The sequence below is a fragment of the Heterodontus francisci genome, chromosome 9 (genome assembly GCF_036365525.1).
Source record: "Heterodontus francisci isolate sHetFra1 chromosome 9, sHetFra1.hap1, whole genome shotgun sequence".
NCBI lineage: Eukaryota > Metazoa > Chordata > Chondrichthyes > Heterodontiformes > Heterodontidae > Heterodontus > Heterodontus francisci.
Genome location: NC_090379.1, coordinates 36,124,819 through 36,137,800, shown reverse-complemented (window position 1 = coordinate 36,137,800; position 12,982 = coordinate 36,124,819). Strand labels below are relative to the sequence as shown.

The 12,982-nt window shown below is 44.0% G+C and overlaps 1 protein-coding gene across 1 annotated transcript in view; it reads left to right on the top strand.

Annotated features, from left to right (window-relative positions):
- Positions 1 to 11,060, top strand: part of prkcha (protein kinase C, eta, a) — a 223,200-nt gene extending 212,140 nt beyond the window's left edge. The window contains exons 14-15 of the mRNA XM_068038782.1: positions 8,180 to 8,326; positions 10,227 to 11,060. Coding sequence (XP_067894883.1) covers positions 8,180 to 8,326; positions 10,227 to 10,373 — 294 coding nt within the window. The 3' untranslated portion in view covers positions 10,374 to 11,060. The remainder of the gene's footprint in view (positions 1 to 8,179; positions 8,327 to 10,226) is intronic.
- Positions 11,061 to 12,982: the final 1,922 nt, after the last annotated feature.

The following is a 12,982-nucleotide window of genomic DNA, read 5'->3' as shown; positions in this document are numbered from 1 at the left end:
ATAAAATATAAATCATGTGAGCAGCTGGCAGAAACGGGTGCGACAGATGGATGGCACCCTCACAGCCAGTTAAGTGGAGTCGGGGGGTGGGGGGGGGGGGTGGTGGTTGGGCACTGGGGCCTGTCAGGCAGGCCCTGACAAGGTTGGGGGGGAGCGTAGTTGGTGAGGGCAGGTGGCGCCGTTTGCTGTGGTGGTGACCATTGTTGCTGGTGGCGGCCTCCATTGGCCAAAGAGTACCCGAATAGGAGGGTCCCTTGCACCAAGCATGCTGAGAGGCTGCCAGGATTTCCCTGGCAGTCTCTCCAGGTGGTGGAGGACACACCACCCCCACCCACCACCCCCCCCCCCACTCCCCCCACACCGCTGCTGCTGGTAAAATGTAGCGGCAGCCGGAAGAGGTTTTTAATTGACCCCTTAAGTGGCTCAATTGGCCTCTGGGTAGGAGGAACTTCTGCCAACATCCCCACCCCCTTTGGCATGATGGCAGGAACACAACAGGCAAGCACCTCCCCCCTCCGCCTCCCCTCGCTATTTTACATTCCCCCACCTCCCAGCCTGTCCCCAGAGAGCTGGTAAAATCCAGCCATTAATCTGCCATTAAAGATCCAGTTAAACCTCATTCAACAACCCATAACTTTTTCTAGTGTTTTTACAGTGTGACTAATAGCGTAAAAAGTGGAATTTCACATCCATTCAAGTGATTTCAGAAGATTTCCATCCATGGGGACTTCAGTGCACCCTGTGGAGGAGCAGGGAACCACTGACAGCAACTTCTGGATTAACTGCACATGTGTGGATGCCAGACGTTGCTGTCAGTTTCACAGTTGTATTGGCGGCGAATGCTGAACTGTTTTGTTGTCATTACAACTGCAAAATCCGGGTCAACAACTTTTATATGACACTGGCGGTAGCAGTTATTTTTTATTATTCGTTCATGGGATGTGGGTGTCACTGTCAAGGTCAACATTTATTGCCCATCCCTAATTGCCCTTGAGAAGATGGTGGTGAGCTGCCTTCTTGAACCGCTGCAGCCCTTGGGATGTGAAGTTCCAGAATTTTGACCCAGCCACAGTGAAGGAATGGCGATTTAGTTTCAAGTCAGGATGGTGTGTGGCTTGGAGGGGAACTTGCAGGTGGTGGTGTTCCCATGCATCTGCTGCCCTTGTCCTCCTAGCTGGAAGAGGTTGTGAGTTTGGAAAGTGCTGTTGAAGGAGACTTGGTGAGTTGCTGTAGTGTATCTTGTAGATGGTACACACTGCTGCCACTGTGCTTTGGTGATAAAGGGAGTGAATGTTTATGGATGGGGTGCCAAGAAAGCAGGCTGCTTTGTCCTGGATGATGTCGAGCTTCTTGAGTGTTGTTGGAGCTGCACCCATCCAGGCAAGTGGAGAGTATTCCATTACACTCCTGACTTGCAGATGGAGAACAGGCAGTGGGGAGTCAGGAAGTGAGTTACTTGCCGCAGGATTCCCAGCCTCTGATCTGTTCTTGTAGTCACAGCGTTTATGTGGCTGGTCCAGTTCAGTTTCTGGTCAATGGTAACCCCAGGATGTTGATAGTGGGAGATTCAGCGATCGTAATGCTGTTGAACATCAAGGGGAGATAGTTAGATTCTCTCTTGTTGGAGATTGTCATTGACTGGCACAAATGTTACTTAGCAACCCAAGCCCGGATGTTGTCTGGGTCTTGCTGCATCTGGACGCGGGCTGCTTCAGTATCTGAGGAGTCGCACATGGTGCTGAACATTGTGCAATCATCAGCGAACATCCCTACTTCTGACCTTATAATAGAGGGAAGGTCATCGATGATGCAGCTTAAGATGGTTGGGCCTAGGACTGTGTAGAGCACTATAATAGGCAAAGGCACATTGAAGGAAGACACTGAGGGAATGCACAATTTTTTTTTATTTAGAGATACAGCACTGAAACAGGTCCTTCGGCCCACCAAGTCTGTGCCGACCAACAACCACCCATTTATACCAGTCCTACATTAATCCCATATTCCCTACCACATCCCCACCATCTACCTACACTAGAGGCAATTTACAATGGCCAATTTACCAATCAACCTGCAAGTCTTTGGCTGTGGGAGGAAACCGGAGCACCTGGTGGAAACCCACACGGTCACAGGGAGAACTTGCAATCTCTGCACAGGCAGTACCCAGCACTGAACCCGGGTCGCTGGAGCTGTGAGACTGCAGTGCTAACCACTACGCTGCCCAAGGCACAAGGGTTAATAGTTGACTTTTGTATGCAATATGGCATTATTTCACTTATAAATTTGGTTAGAAAGGTGTACTCAGTGGTGGCTTTTATTTTTGCACTGTGATGGTCAGGACAGAGGGAATTTACATGGTTTGCCCTTGGATGACTTATTCATGGATGGCGTGGGCAGAAAGGGGCTGTCTCGGTTGCCTCCTCCCTTTCTCTTCCTCTTTTTCCTCCTCCTTAGGCTCCTGCTCCTCAGATACTCCTCTCTCATGATGGCGAGGTTGTGCAGCATGCAGGAGGGCACCACAAATCCTAATACCTGTTCAGCTAAGCGGGCTCCTACAGAGATTTCCAGGCAATGGAAGCATTGTTTCAGCGTGCCAGTGGTTTGCCTTATCACATTTTGTGTGACAGCCTTTCCAACCAAGCAGACGTGGATGGAAAACCGAGGAAGTCAGCAGCAGGAGTGTGGACCCTGCAACCTGGAGACAGCTTTCAGGTGCCAAGCCCCACACTCTGACTTGCCTAGTATTCTCCTGCAAAGCACACCTCATGTCAACAACACACCTTGCAGCTGCACTTATTCCTTTTACTGCAGGCACCTCACATCCCCATCTGAACAGTCTACACTCTCACTAACCCTCAGCCTATTGCGCTATCGCACCTATGCCTCACAGTCACTCTCCACAAAAGCTGTGCTTCCCTCCTCTATATGCAATCCTTTACAAGCACTCATACTTCTGGTTTCTCTTCTTGCCGAAGAAGAGAGCACACAACTCGGTGAGAGGCAGAGACTGGGGTGGCCTTCCAGTGACAGTTACACTGAAGATCTCCAGCCATAGCCAGGTGAGAGACTGCACCTTGTCAGACATTGGCAATCCATGCCCACCTGCTCCACTGGGAAGGAGGTCTTGTTCCATGAGGCTGCAGAAGTCAGCAGTAACCGGCCTTGAGAGCCTGAGCCTCCTGAGGCACTGATGCTCAGATATGTCCAGAAAGCTGATCCTCCCTGTGAAGGAGCTTTTGCCTTGGGAGAAGGCAACTGATACTGCTGCTGGTGTTGCTCCTGCTACAGCTGGAGCTGTTGGCTGTGATGTGGCCTCTCTTGACCTTAGACAGAGATGGAAGGTGAAGCTGCTCCCATGCTGTGGTGAAGGCTGGCAGCAGTGAAGTGCAGCTGAAGGTGAGTGAATTGCTAGACAGGTGAAGTGCCTTCCAAGAAAGTTGGCATTCACCTGTCAAGCAATGAGAGCACACTCTGAGAGAAGAAGTACTTTGAACAGCAGTCTCTCACCTGGCTATGGCTGGAGATCTTCAGTGTAACTGATCAAAGCCTTCCCAGCCTGTAAGTTTTACTGAAGAAGCTGTTCCCGCTTTGACCCTGGTGAGTTGCTGATAAGTTGGGAAACCAATTCAATAGCTGGGAAATCCAGAATTCTGGGCTAACATAATTGGCTTCTTAACAACTTCAACAATTACTTAATGACTTACCAGACAGATCCAAAGGGGTTCCCCACTCACTTTCGAAGCTGCCCCAGGGAAAGTCAGAATAGAGCGGGATCACTTTGGGATCTTGACCCAATGTCACTGGAACCTGCCTCCACTGGCTTGGGAAAATTTTGCCCGATGATTCTTGCTTTCTCATGCAAGCTTGTTCCATCTTGACACAGATTCCTTCAGCTATGTCAGCAGAGCTATCCAGGTCATAGAGGAATGCCAGTGGCAGCCTGAGACTGCCCTTCACTTTCCTGGAACACAACACCTAGATATCTGATTAAACTCAAGCTGGGCCATGGCAGCTGATGGCCCAGCAGTCTTACTCAAGGCCTTCTGGAAAGGAGGTTGGTGTTATTATTGATAATTTCTACTCTTAACATCATTTTTAAAAAACTCTTGCCATATTCAAATCTACAGGCCTCACCCAAATGAGTGTCAGCAAGTTAATCCACCAGCTTTCCAGCATTATTCATATCCAGCAACCACATTAGAAGTTTGTGTTTGTGAGAAACTGGAGGAGAAAAAATAATAGAGTTTCAATTGTAGAAACAATACAAACTTTGCAGATGTGTGTAAAATCTAATCACCTTCTGCTCTGCAACCTCCTGTTCTTTGTGTATTTCATTTTCTTAATGATTCCTGTAGATTCAATATTTAGGATGCTCCTCACCCTGTTCCAACTGCTCTTTCTGCTCTGTACATAATCTTTAGCCATCAAGAAGACTTGTAGTTGGTCTTGGTTATGGAAACTGTCATGCTGCAGTTTTAACTTGTTGCTAGCCAGCATGTATTTATATTAGAGGAGTGGTATCAACTACAGGTGTTCAGGTATCTCACCATCAACAACATTCACAAATCTAAAGCTGGTGACCTACAGAGACCCAATTTATTGAGGAGCAATTTCATTGCTCAATCTTCATGCATTAGAGTGGTAAAACTGTCACACTTTCATTGCTCCTGAGCTCCTTTTTAAAAAATCTTTCTTAAGTTTTAAATGGTCTGTTCTATCCATTGTAATCTGTATATGGTAGTGGTTCAACAATCAGTTCTAATAATCTATCTCCCTAGAGTCATAGAGTTATACGGCACAGAAACAGGCCCTTCGGCCCATCGTGTCTGTGCCGGCCATCAAGCACTTATCTATTCTAATTCCATTTTCCAGCATTTGGCCTGTAGCCTTGTATGCTATGACGTTAACTGTAATAATTGATGCGGCACAGTGGCGCAGTGGTTAGCACCGCAGCCTCATAGCTCCAGCAACCCGGGTTTGGTTCTGGGTACTGCCTGTGTGGAGTTTGCAAGTTCTCCCTGTGACCGCGTGGGTTTCCGCTGAGTGCTCCAGTTTCCTCCGACAGCCAAAGACTTGCAGGTTGATAGGTAAATTGGCCATTGTAAATTGCTCCTAGTGTAGGTAGGTGGTGGGAGAATTGTGGGGTGTGGTAGGGGACATGGGGTTAATGTAGGATTAGTATAAATGGGTGGTTGATGGTCAGCACAGACTCGGTGGGCCAAAGGGCCTGTTTCAGTGCTGTATTTCTCTAAAACAAAAAAAAATCTTTAGGAATATTGTAACATGACACACCTGGTCATTGATACTTGTTTTCAAGGGAGCCTCTTATCAGTTGTTAATCAATCTTCATGCATTAGAGTGGTAAAACTGTCACTTTGTCAGAAAACAAGGAAATCTATAACTGGTTTTGTAAACAAATATCAAGGATAACCAACTGTCTTGGACAAACAGGCCAGAGCAGCACCCTGCTTCATGTAGGTGTGATTGTTGCCAGTAGAACAATTTACTGGCTTGACAAGTCTGCAGATTAGGTCCTTCAGGCAACTTTCAAAGTATAGGATGTTAATCAGAGCTCAATGTCCACATGTAGCAGTATAGATAGTATGCCCATTGCTTCAAGACAGAACTACTTGTTACAATCCTCTTTTTCTATTACCAAATATCCACTTGCCTCACAAAAACAAAGGGGAGAATGATTAATGACTTGGAGACCTGAAGGGCATCATGGTGCCAACTATGATTAATATCTGTTCGGTACGTCTGGTTTAAGTTAAGTTCCAGTGCTGCTGCTGACAGCTCACCTCTGGGCCACTCCTTTTATAATTTTACAGTGTTTCTTTAACAATGGTTACATTATCTTCCTTCAATACAGTTAACCAGTTGACTTGATGAAAGCACTTGACATCAACATTTGATTTTAAAAGTTGGAATATAATGTGGATTTGGATGAGTCAAAAATAATAACATAGTGTTCTAGAACAGCACACCTCTGTAGCATTAATTTTAAACCCTTTTTATGTGTTGGCTGCCATGTGCCCTGAAATCCGCCATTGCGAGGCAAAATTAAGAGTAGTCCAATGCTGGCATGTGCAGTTGATTTCAACTGTCTGTTAGGACTTTAGACTTCTGGCAAAAGACCAGAATAATATTTTAATATTAGGGAAGGTCCTTGTAGAAAGCGAATTGGAGGCCTGAGGTCCCAGCCAGTCTACACTCTCAGGAAATGGTGATTTCCAGCATTCAGTGCTGCTGCTGATGGGCATGTGCATTCATTGTCAGAAGCATTACTACCTTCAAAGACGCCTCAGCCTTGATGTAGTGGCTCATACTAAAGTACGGTTCTGTGGCTATCACTCTGTTGTGCATAATACCCCACTGTACTCATTGGGCTGGATTTTGTGCTGAAAGCGGGGCTGCTGGCGCTGGGCAGAAAGCGTGATGGAAACCCCGCCTCTACCTTTTCGTGCCCCCCTCCCTCCCTGGCGTAATCCTTCAGTCTTTTTGATACAAAATTTTAGGAGGCAAGGATGGGGATCCTGCCTCCAAGAGCTGCTGGCCAATTAGAGGGCTGGTAGCTCTGCTGTATCGACAGCGCCACTGGGAGTCGTGGTCACCGCTGGTACTGCAGAGGCCCTGGACCCAGACTCAGCAGTGAAACCCCAGATCAGAGGTGGATGAGGCAGGGTCACCGGAGCCAGTCTGGAAGGCTCCGGCAAGGGGGTGTGGGGGTGTGGTTGTTCGATCCAGGGGAAGGGGGGTCCCGGGGGCTAAAGTGGTTCCCAGTGGTGGCCCTCTGTGGACCACAATGCCCATGGAGGAGGGACCCCTGCAGGGAGGTACCTCGTTTTACAAGGCGTCCTCCCCGTGCGGCAGAGGCCCCTTCCTGCCACCTGTAAGATCCCAGCAAGAGTGGGAAGAGGCTCCTAATTGGCCTTTCCTCTTTTTGGGAAGGCTGTCATCGGCCTATCCTGCATATTAACAGATGGTGATTGGAAGGACAAAGGACCATTCCCTGACACATTCAACCCACAATGGACCCTGATCACCAGGTATTGTGTGTAAGAGGGGCATTCCAGAGACTGCTGTAATCCAAGATTGGTCAGACCAGTTAGTCACATGACTAACCTGCTTGGCAACTTTCTGTTTTTCTGAATTGTGCTCAGAGAAAGACTGTTTGCTCCTGGATTGAGAAGATCTCTCCTGTCTGCTCCCATCTCTTTCTCACATGCCTCTGAATCCCAAGAGAGAAAAGTCTCTGACAGCAAACAAGGTTTAAGAAGAATACTGGGCCCCAACGAAAAGCAAAATCTACCTACAATCAAGGACTCTACAGTGAGCTCAAAGAACCGTAACAAAAACTCCTCAGATATTGCCTCAAGTTTTCCACTTTATTTTTCTTCTGCTCTTTTCTGTTTCTATTTGCATGTGTGTATCACGTATGCAAAAAGGCCCCAGCATATTAACAGATGGTGATTGGAAGGACAAAGTACCATTCCCTGCCACATTCAACCCACAATGGACCCTGAGCACCAGGTAGCAGTAATATGCTAGCGTGGGTGCGTCGTGCATCCGTAGGCGTTAACCGAATTAGAGTTTAAGTTTAATAAATTTCAACTTTTCTTCTTTAAACCTAAGAAAGTCTGTTTGTGCTGGTTTCTTTGCCTTATAATTGGAAATTGGTGAACAAGGATTCACCAAGGGGGAGCTAAAAACACGGTGTGTTTAAAATTAAACCCTGTTACGGTAAGACCAGGTGAAGGCTGAAAGGGAACCCTAGACACCTTTCTCACCAGGTCATAACACTGCACAGAGCAAGCATAACGACTGGGGCCTTTTTGATCTGCAGATCTGAGCATCACACTACAAGTGCAGTAACATACCAAACTGCCTTGAGCCTTTCTTTCTTTTAAATCTAAGAAAGATCCTAAGAATAGATTGAACAAAAGTAGATCAAGGCCAAGATATTAAAAGAAACTCTGATCAGTTATTTAGTTGGGATACTGGAGAGCAGCTGACAGTTAATCATTTGCTCCTGCTATAAGTTGCTGCCTTCAGAAAAGAAGAGGAGAAAATGTTGGCAGGGAAGTGAAGGAGGTTGAGATGTTTAACTAGTTCCCAAGCTCTAATTCTTCCAGTCTTTAAATTGAAGAGTAATAATTTGGTTCTCTCTTTTTCCCACCAGTTTATGGTAAAAAATCCGAACAAACGCCTGGGATGTGTCTCAGCACAAGGTGGGGAGCAGGCCATTCTGAGCCATCCCTTCTTTCAAGGAATTGAATGGGACTTGCTTGAACAACGAAAAGTCAAGCCGCCTTTCAAACCCAGGATTGTAAGTTCTGTTACTGAGATCAAAAAGAGTTTATGTTGTCTCCCTTACTGCCTTTAAATACTGAAAGATTGGTTGTGGGTGACCGTGGGCAAGATCACTCTGTTCTACCACAATATATCTCTGTATGATTCATCTGTGCTACTGCTTCCTGCTTCTGACAGGGTGTACTTTGCACTTAAGTGAGCATAAAATGTATTTCTGTTATGTTTTGGCAGCAAGATTTAAAAGCATTTACTGTGTACATTTTCACTGTTGAGGCAACATTATAAACCTTTCTGGAGTGTATTTAAAATGACATATATCCTATTCTACCTTATTTACCTGCAGTTTTGTCTGCATGAAGACATTTGTACGATTTCTTAAAACTCCAAAGCACTTATATTCAGAAAAATTGCAGTTTCTAAAATATTGACTACAGGGCTAAAATGTAGAAGCAGATCCACCAATATTGTTTGCCAAGAATGGTAGTCTATCCATTTCTGCTCATTTTGCCTCAGACACTCATTTTACAGTTATATTTTACTGACCCACTTCAGATAGAAGCAGTTCTGTTTAACTTGGCTGCCGGGGATGTGGAATCTGTCTAGTTTATATTGCGGTGCACAGTTATTTCAAAGTTGCAGACCAGGGAAAGTTTGTACAGCCAATAACCGCATTTACTCAAGCCGCCAGCCGTGAAAGATTGAGTCTCTGCGGTCGGCTGTCGTGCACATCACCAGGAGAAACCATTTACATTGCTACTCCTGCTCTGCTGCTGCTAGCAGTGGAGGGAATAAGCTCTCCCTGGAGGTGATACTTTTTGCTACCTTCCTCTATCAACAGAACCATCCCATTTATTTCACAGCATTCACATTGAAGTTAGGGTTTCCATCCATAGTAATACTATAAGATAAATACAGCATTGCTAATGCCCAGAGGGAATGAACAGATAAGCCTAAAGCTGAGGGCTATTCTCACACCATGATTTTATGTGTAAAGCTTATTATTCACAGTCAATCCAAGTATAAGAGGGTTGGATGCTTCTTAATTCAAAGGATCTGTAGATTTATTGTTCATTTATACAAGTTACATTATCTATGGAAGAATAAATGTCTGCAGTTCACTCAGACATTTATAAAGCTGAATTAGTGTTGGGCCAGTTACTGTATGAGTGGCATGAAACGAAGGTTCCAAAGAAATGACGTGTGCAGTATTGTTCTGTGATGAATTCTCATGCCTTTATTTTGTTTAGTCAATTTGCGGTACCTTTTCTTGTTTCCATTTACAAGAAATGGCTGGTATGACATCATTATAATGCATAACAAATAACTCTGCAAATGTGTAATAGTCAAATGGACATTTGACATGGGATCTAGAAAGGATAGAATTAGAATATCTGTCATAAGGTGCAGGTTATCAAGGATGTAATGTTTAGAAAATACACACGGGTTAAGTACTTTGTGTATGTTGAACATCGATGAACTGACAATAGTATGATATTTTGGACATTCCAAGATGTAACCCATTACGATCATGAGTTTTACTGAATATGACAGGATGTGACTTTCATTACTTATGATTTCTTTATTTTTTTGATTCAATGGAGTCTCACTTTTGGTTTTCTGATTGGTGTTATTTAACACTGGTATTAACCAGTTTAAAATAAATGAGTTAATCTCATGTTAAAATAACATTTATATTTCAAAATATTTAGGCTAAGATCTACTGTGACAACGTAATGAAATGGGTCGTTTCTATGCTGCAGAACTAACTTGGAGATCTGGAACTAAAACAGGCGGTTGGACACAGAGCCTGTGGAGGGTGGCATTTAAAGTCGAATGGTTTTTTTGGTTAAAGATAGATATGCATGACAAATAGGATCAGTCCACTTATACTGTATCTCATTTTTCTTTTCTGTCAGAAAACAAGCAGGGATGTAAATAACTTTGATCGAGACTTCACCACGGAGAAGCCTGTACTGACACCGATTGATGAGACCCTGGTCCGTATGATCAATCAAGATGAATTTAAGGGATTCTCATTTGTCGCTGAAGAGGCATTTGCTTGAAATATGAATCCCAATTCATGAGTGAGGAGACAATTTCAGAACTGTGACAAGTCCCAGCACCACAAACCTCACCTCAAGCAAGTGGAATAGTTATTGCATTTTGATGGCAAGGAAAGTTTATTCAGACATTATCATCATTTAAAGTTGCTGAAAAGAGAACTGGCATGCTGTTTATATTGATTTTTTGTGTTGTGTAACTTTGTGAAACTCAGTGGCTTTGTCTTGTTGTCTATTATCTTTCCACCAACATGTCTTCTGAATGCCAGTTGTCATGAAGCAGTCTCTTGCAAGTAAGTATTGTTTCAGTGGATCATTACTAAATTATATATCTATCATTTGCACTCAGCTGTTTAGGTATTTAATTAGCTGTACATCTATGAACAAAAACTGAAATCTGTTACCAGTAAGCAGTTCTACACTTCCATAAACTATAATTGGCTTATTTCAGTAGAAATCTGTCTTCAGGGACCCAGATATTCGTTTATGGTGGGAGGAATAGCCTGCATCTTGTTTTATGTTGTACTTTGCTGACTGCTTGAAATAGCCATCTTAAAGTTTCGATGCTATGGAGAAACATAGCTATGGAATGGAGAGTGTAAGTTGTCTAGTGTATATAAGTTATAGCTGTTGGCAAATAAATGTTAAAAAATGCATATTTTGTATTAAAAAAAACCTCAGAGATTAAAATTGACCAGTTCTTGGAGTTGCATGATACAGGAAATATGATGGCATGAAAGACAGTACACTGATTAAACTCGTGCATGGGGGCAGGTACGAAGGAGAGTTCCTGCTTCTGCTGATTATCCAGTACAATCAACGGCCATTTTGTAGTCGCCCTCTTCAGTTGTACAGTGCTGTGTCTCATTCAAGTTAGTTGGTTCTTTTTTTAAAATACAGCTTTGTGCCGACAAGTAAACCTGGGTTAAGTGGACGCAAACGAGCAAGCTACTTTTTGGCTTGTTGTCTGCTCCTCACTTCTATAGACCACCTTTTTCCTGTGTTTTAGTCTCATATTCTTGAGAATGGTTAGTTTGTTGCAGAGATTGCTGATGAACAAGCCAATATATTCATTTTACCCAATAGGGCACAGCTGAGGAAGTAGCTAGCACTTAGGCTATGGTTGTACTTTCTTCATAATGCCACTATGCAGTTATCCAAGAGGGAAAGTTGGAGTAAAAAACATTTTCCCTTACTTTAATAATATAATCTTTTAGTAAACTTTAATGTCAATGAAAATGGAGACAGAAAGTCGACAATGACAGCAACAACAACTTATATTTATATAGCACCTTTAAAGTAATAACACATCCGAAGGCACTTCACAGGAGCAAAATAATATGACAACGAGCCAGATAAGGAGTTTTAAGGAGCATCATAAAAGAGGAAAGTGAGGTAAAGAGGCAGAAATGTGTAGGGAGGGAATTCCAGAGCCAGGGGCCTAGGCAACTGAAGACATGGCCACCAAAGGGGGAGTGATTAAAATTGGGGGTCAGAATTAGATGAGTGCAGATATCTCTGAGGGTTGTGGGGCTGGAAGAGATTATAGATATAGGGAGGGGCAAGGCCATGGAGAGATTTGAAAATAAGGATGAGAATTTTAAAATCAAGGCATTGCTTGACCAGGAGCTAATGTAGGTCAGCGAGCACAAGGGTAATAGGTGAATGGTGGTCTTAGCGATGGTGAGGGTATGTGGTCAGAAGCTCATCTTGGGGTCAAATGTGACACCAAGGTGTTTAATCTCAGCCAGTTTCCAGGGAGAGGAATGGAGTTGGTAGCTAGAGAACGGAATTTAGAGCGGTGATGGAAAACAATGGCTTCAATCTTCCCAATAATTAACTGGAGGAAATTTCTGCTCATCCAGTACAGGATGTCAGATAAGTAGTCTGACAAATTAGCAACAATGGAAGAGTCGAGAGACATGATGATGAGGTAGAGCTGGGTGCCGTCAGCGCACATGTAAAATCTGACACTTTTGGATGATGTCGTCATGGGGCAGCATGTCGATGATAAACAGGAGGGGGCCTAGGATAAATCACTGGGAGACACCAGAGGTAACGGTGCAGGAGCAGGAAGATAAACCATTGCAAGTGATACTCTGGCTACGATTAGATAGATAAGAATGGAGAAAAAACAAAATAACGCAGATGCTGGAAATCTGAATTGAAAACAGAAAATGCTGGAAACACTCAGCAGGTCTGGCAGCGTCTGTGGATAGAGAAATGGAGTTAACATTGCAGGATTGTGATCTTACATCAGAACCTCACAGACCTGAAATGTTAACTCCGTTTCTTTCTCCACAGATGCTGCCAGACCTGGTGAGTGTTTCCAGCATTTTCTGTAGATATGAATGGAGCCAAGTGAGAGCAGTCCCACCCAGCTGGATGACAGTGGAGAGGCGTTGGAGGAGGATGGTGCGATTAACCATGTCAAAGGTTGCAGACTGGTTGAGAAGAATGAGGAGGAATAATTTACCTTTGTCAATCTTGAAATCAGAAGCTACATTAAGTTGATAGGGCTGAATCATTGATGATTCATCACTGCCTTTAGTAGAAATGATCTTAAAAATTCACAAACTAACCTAAAAGTATAACATTTCCTATGGCTTTTG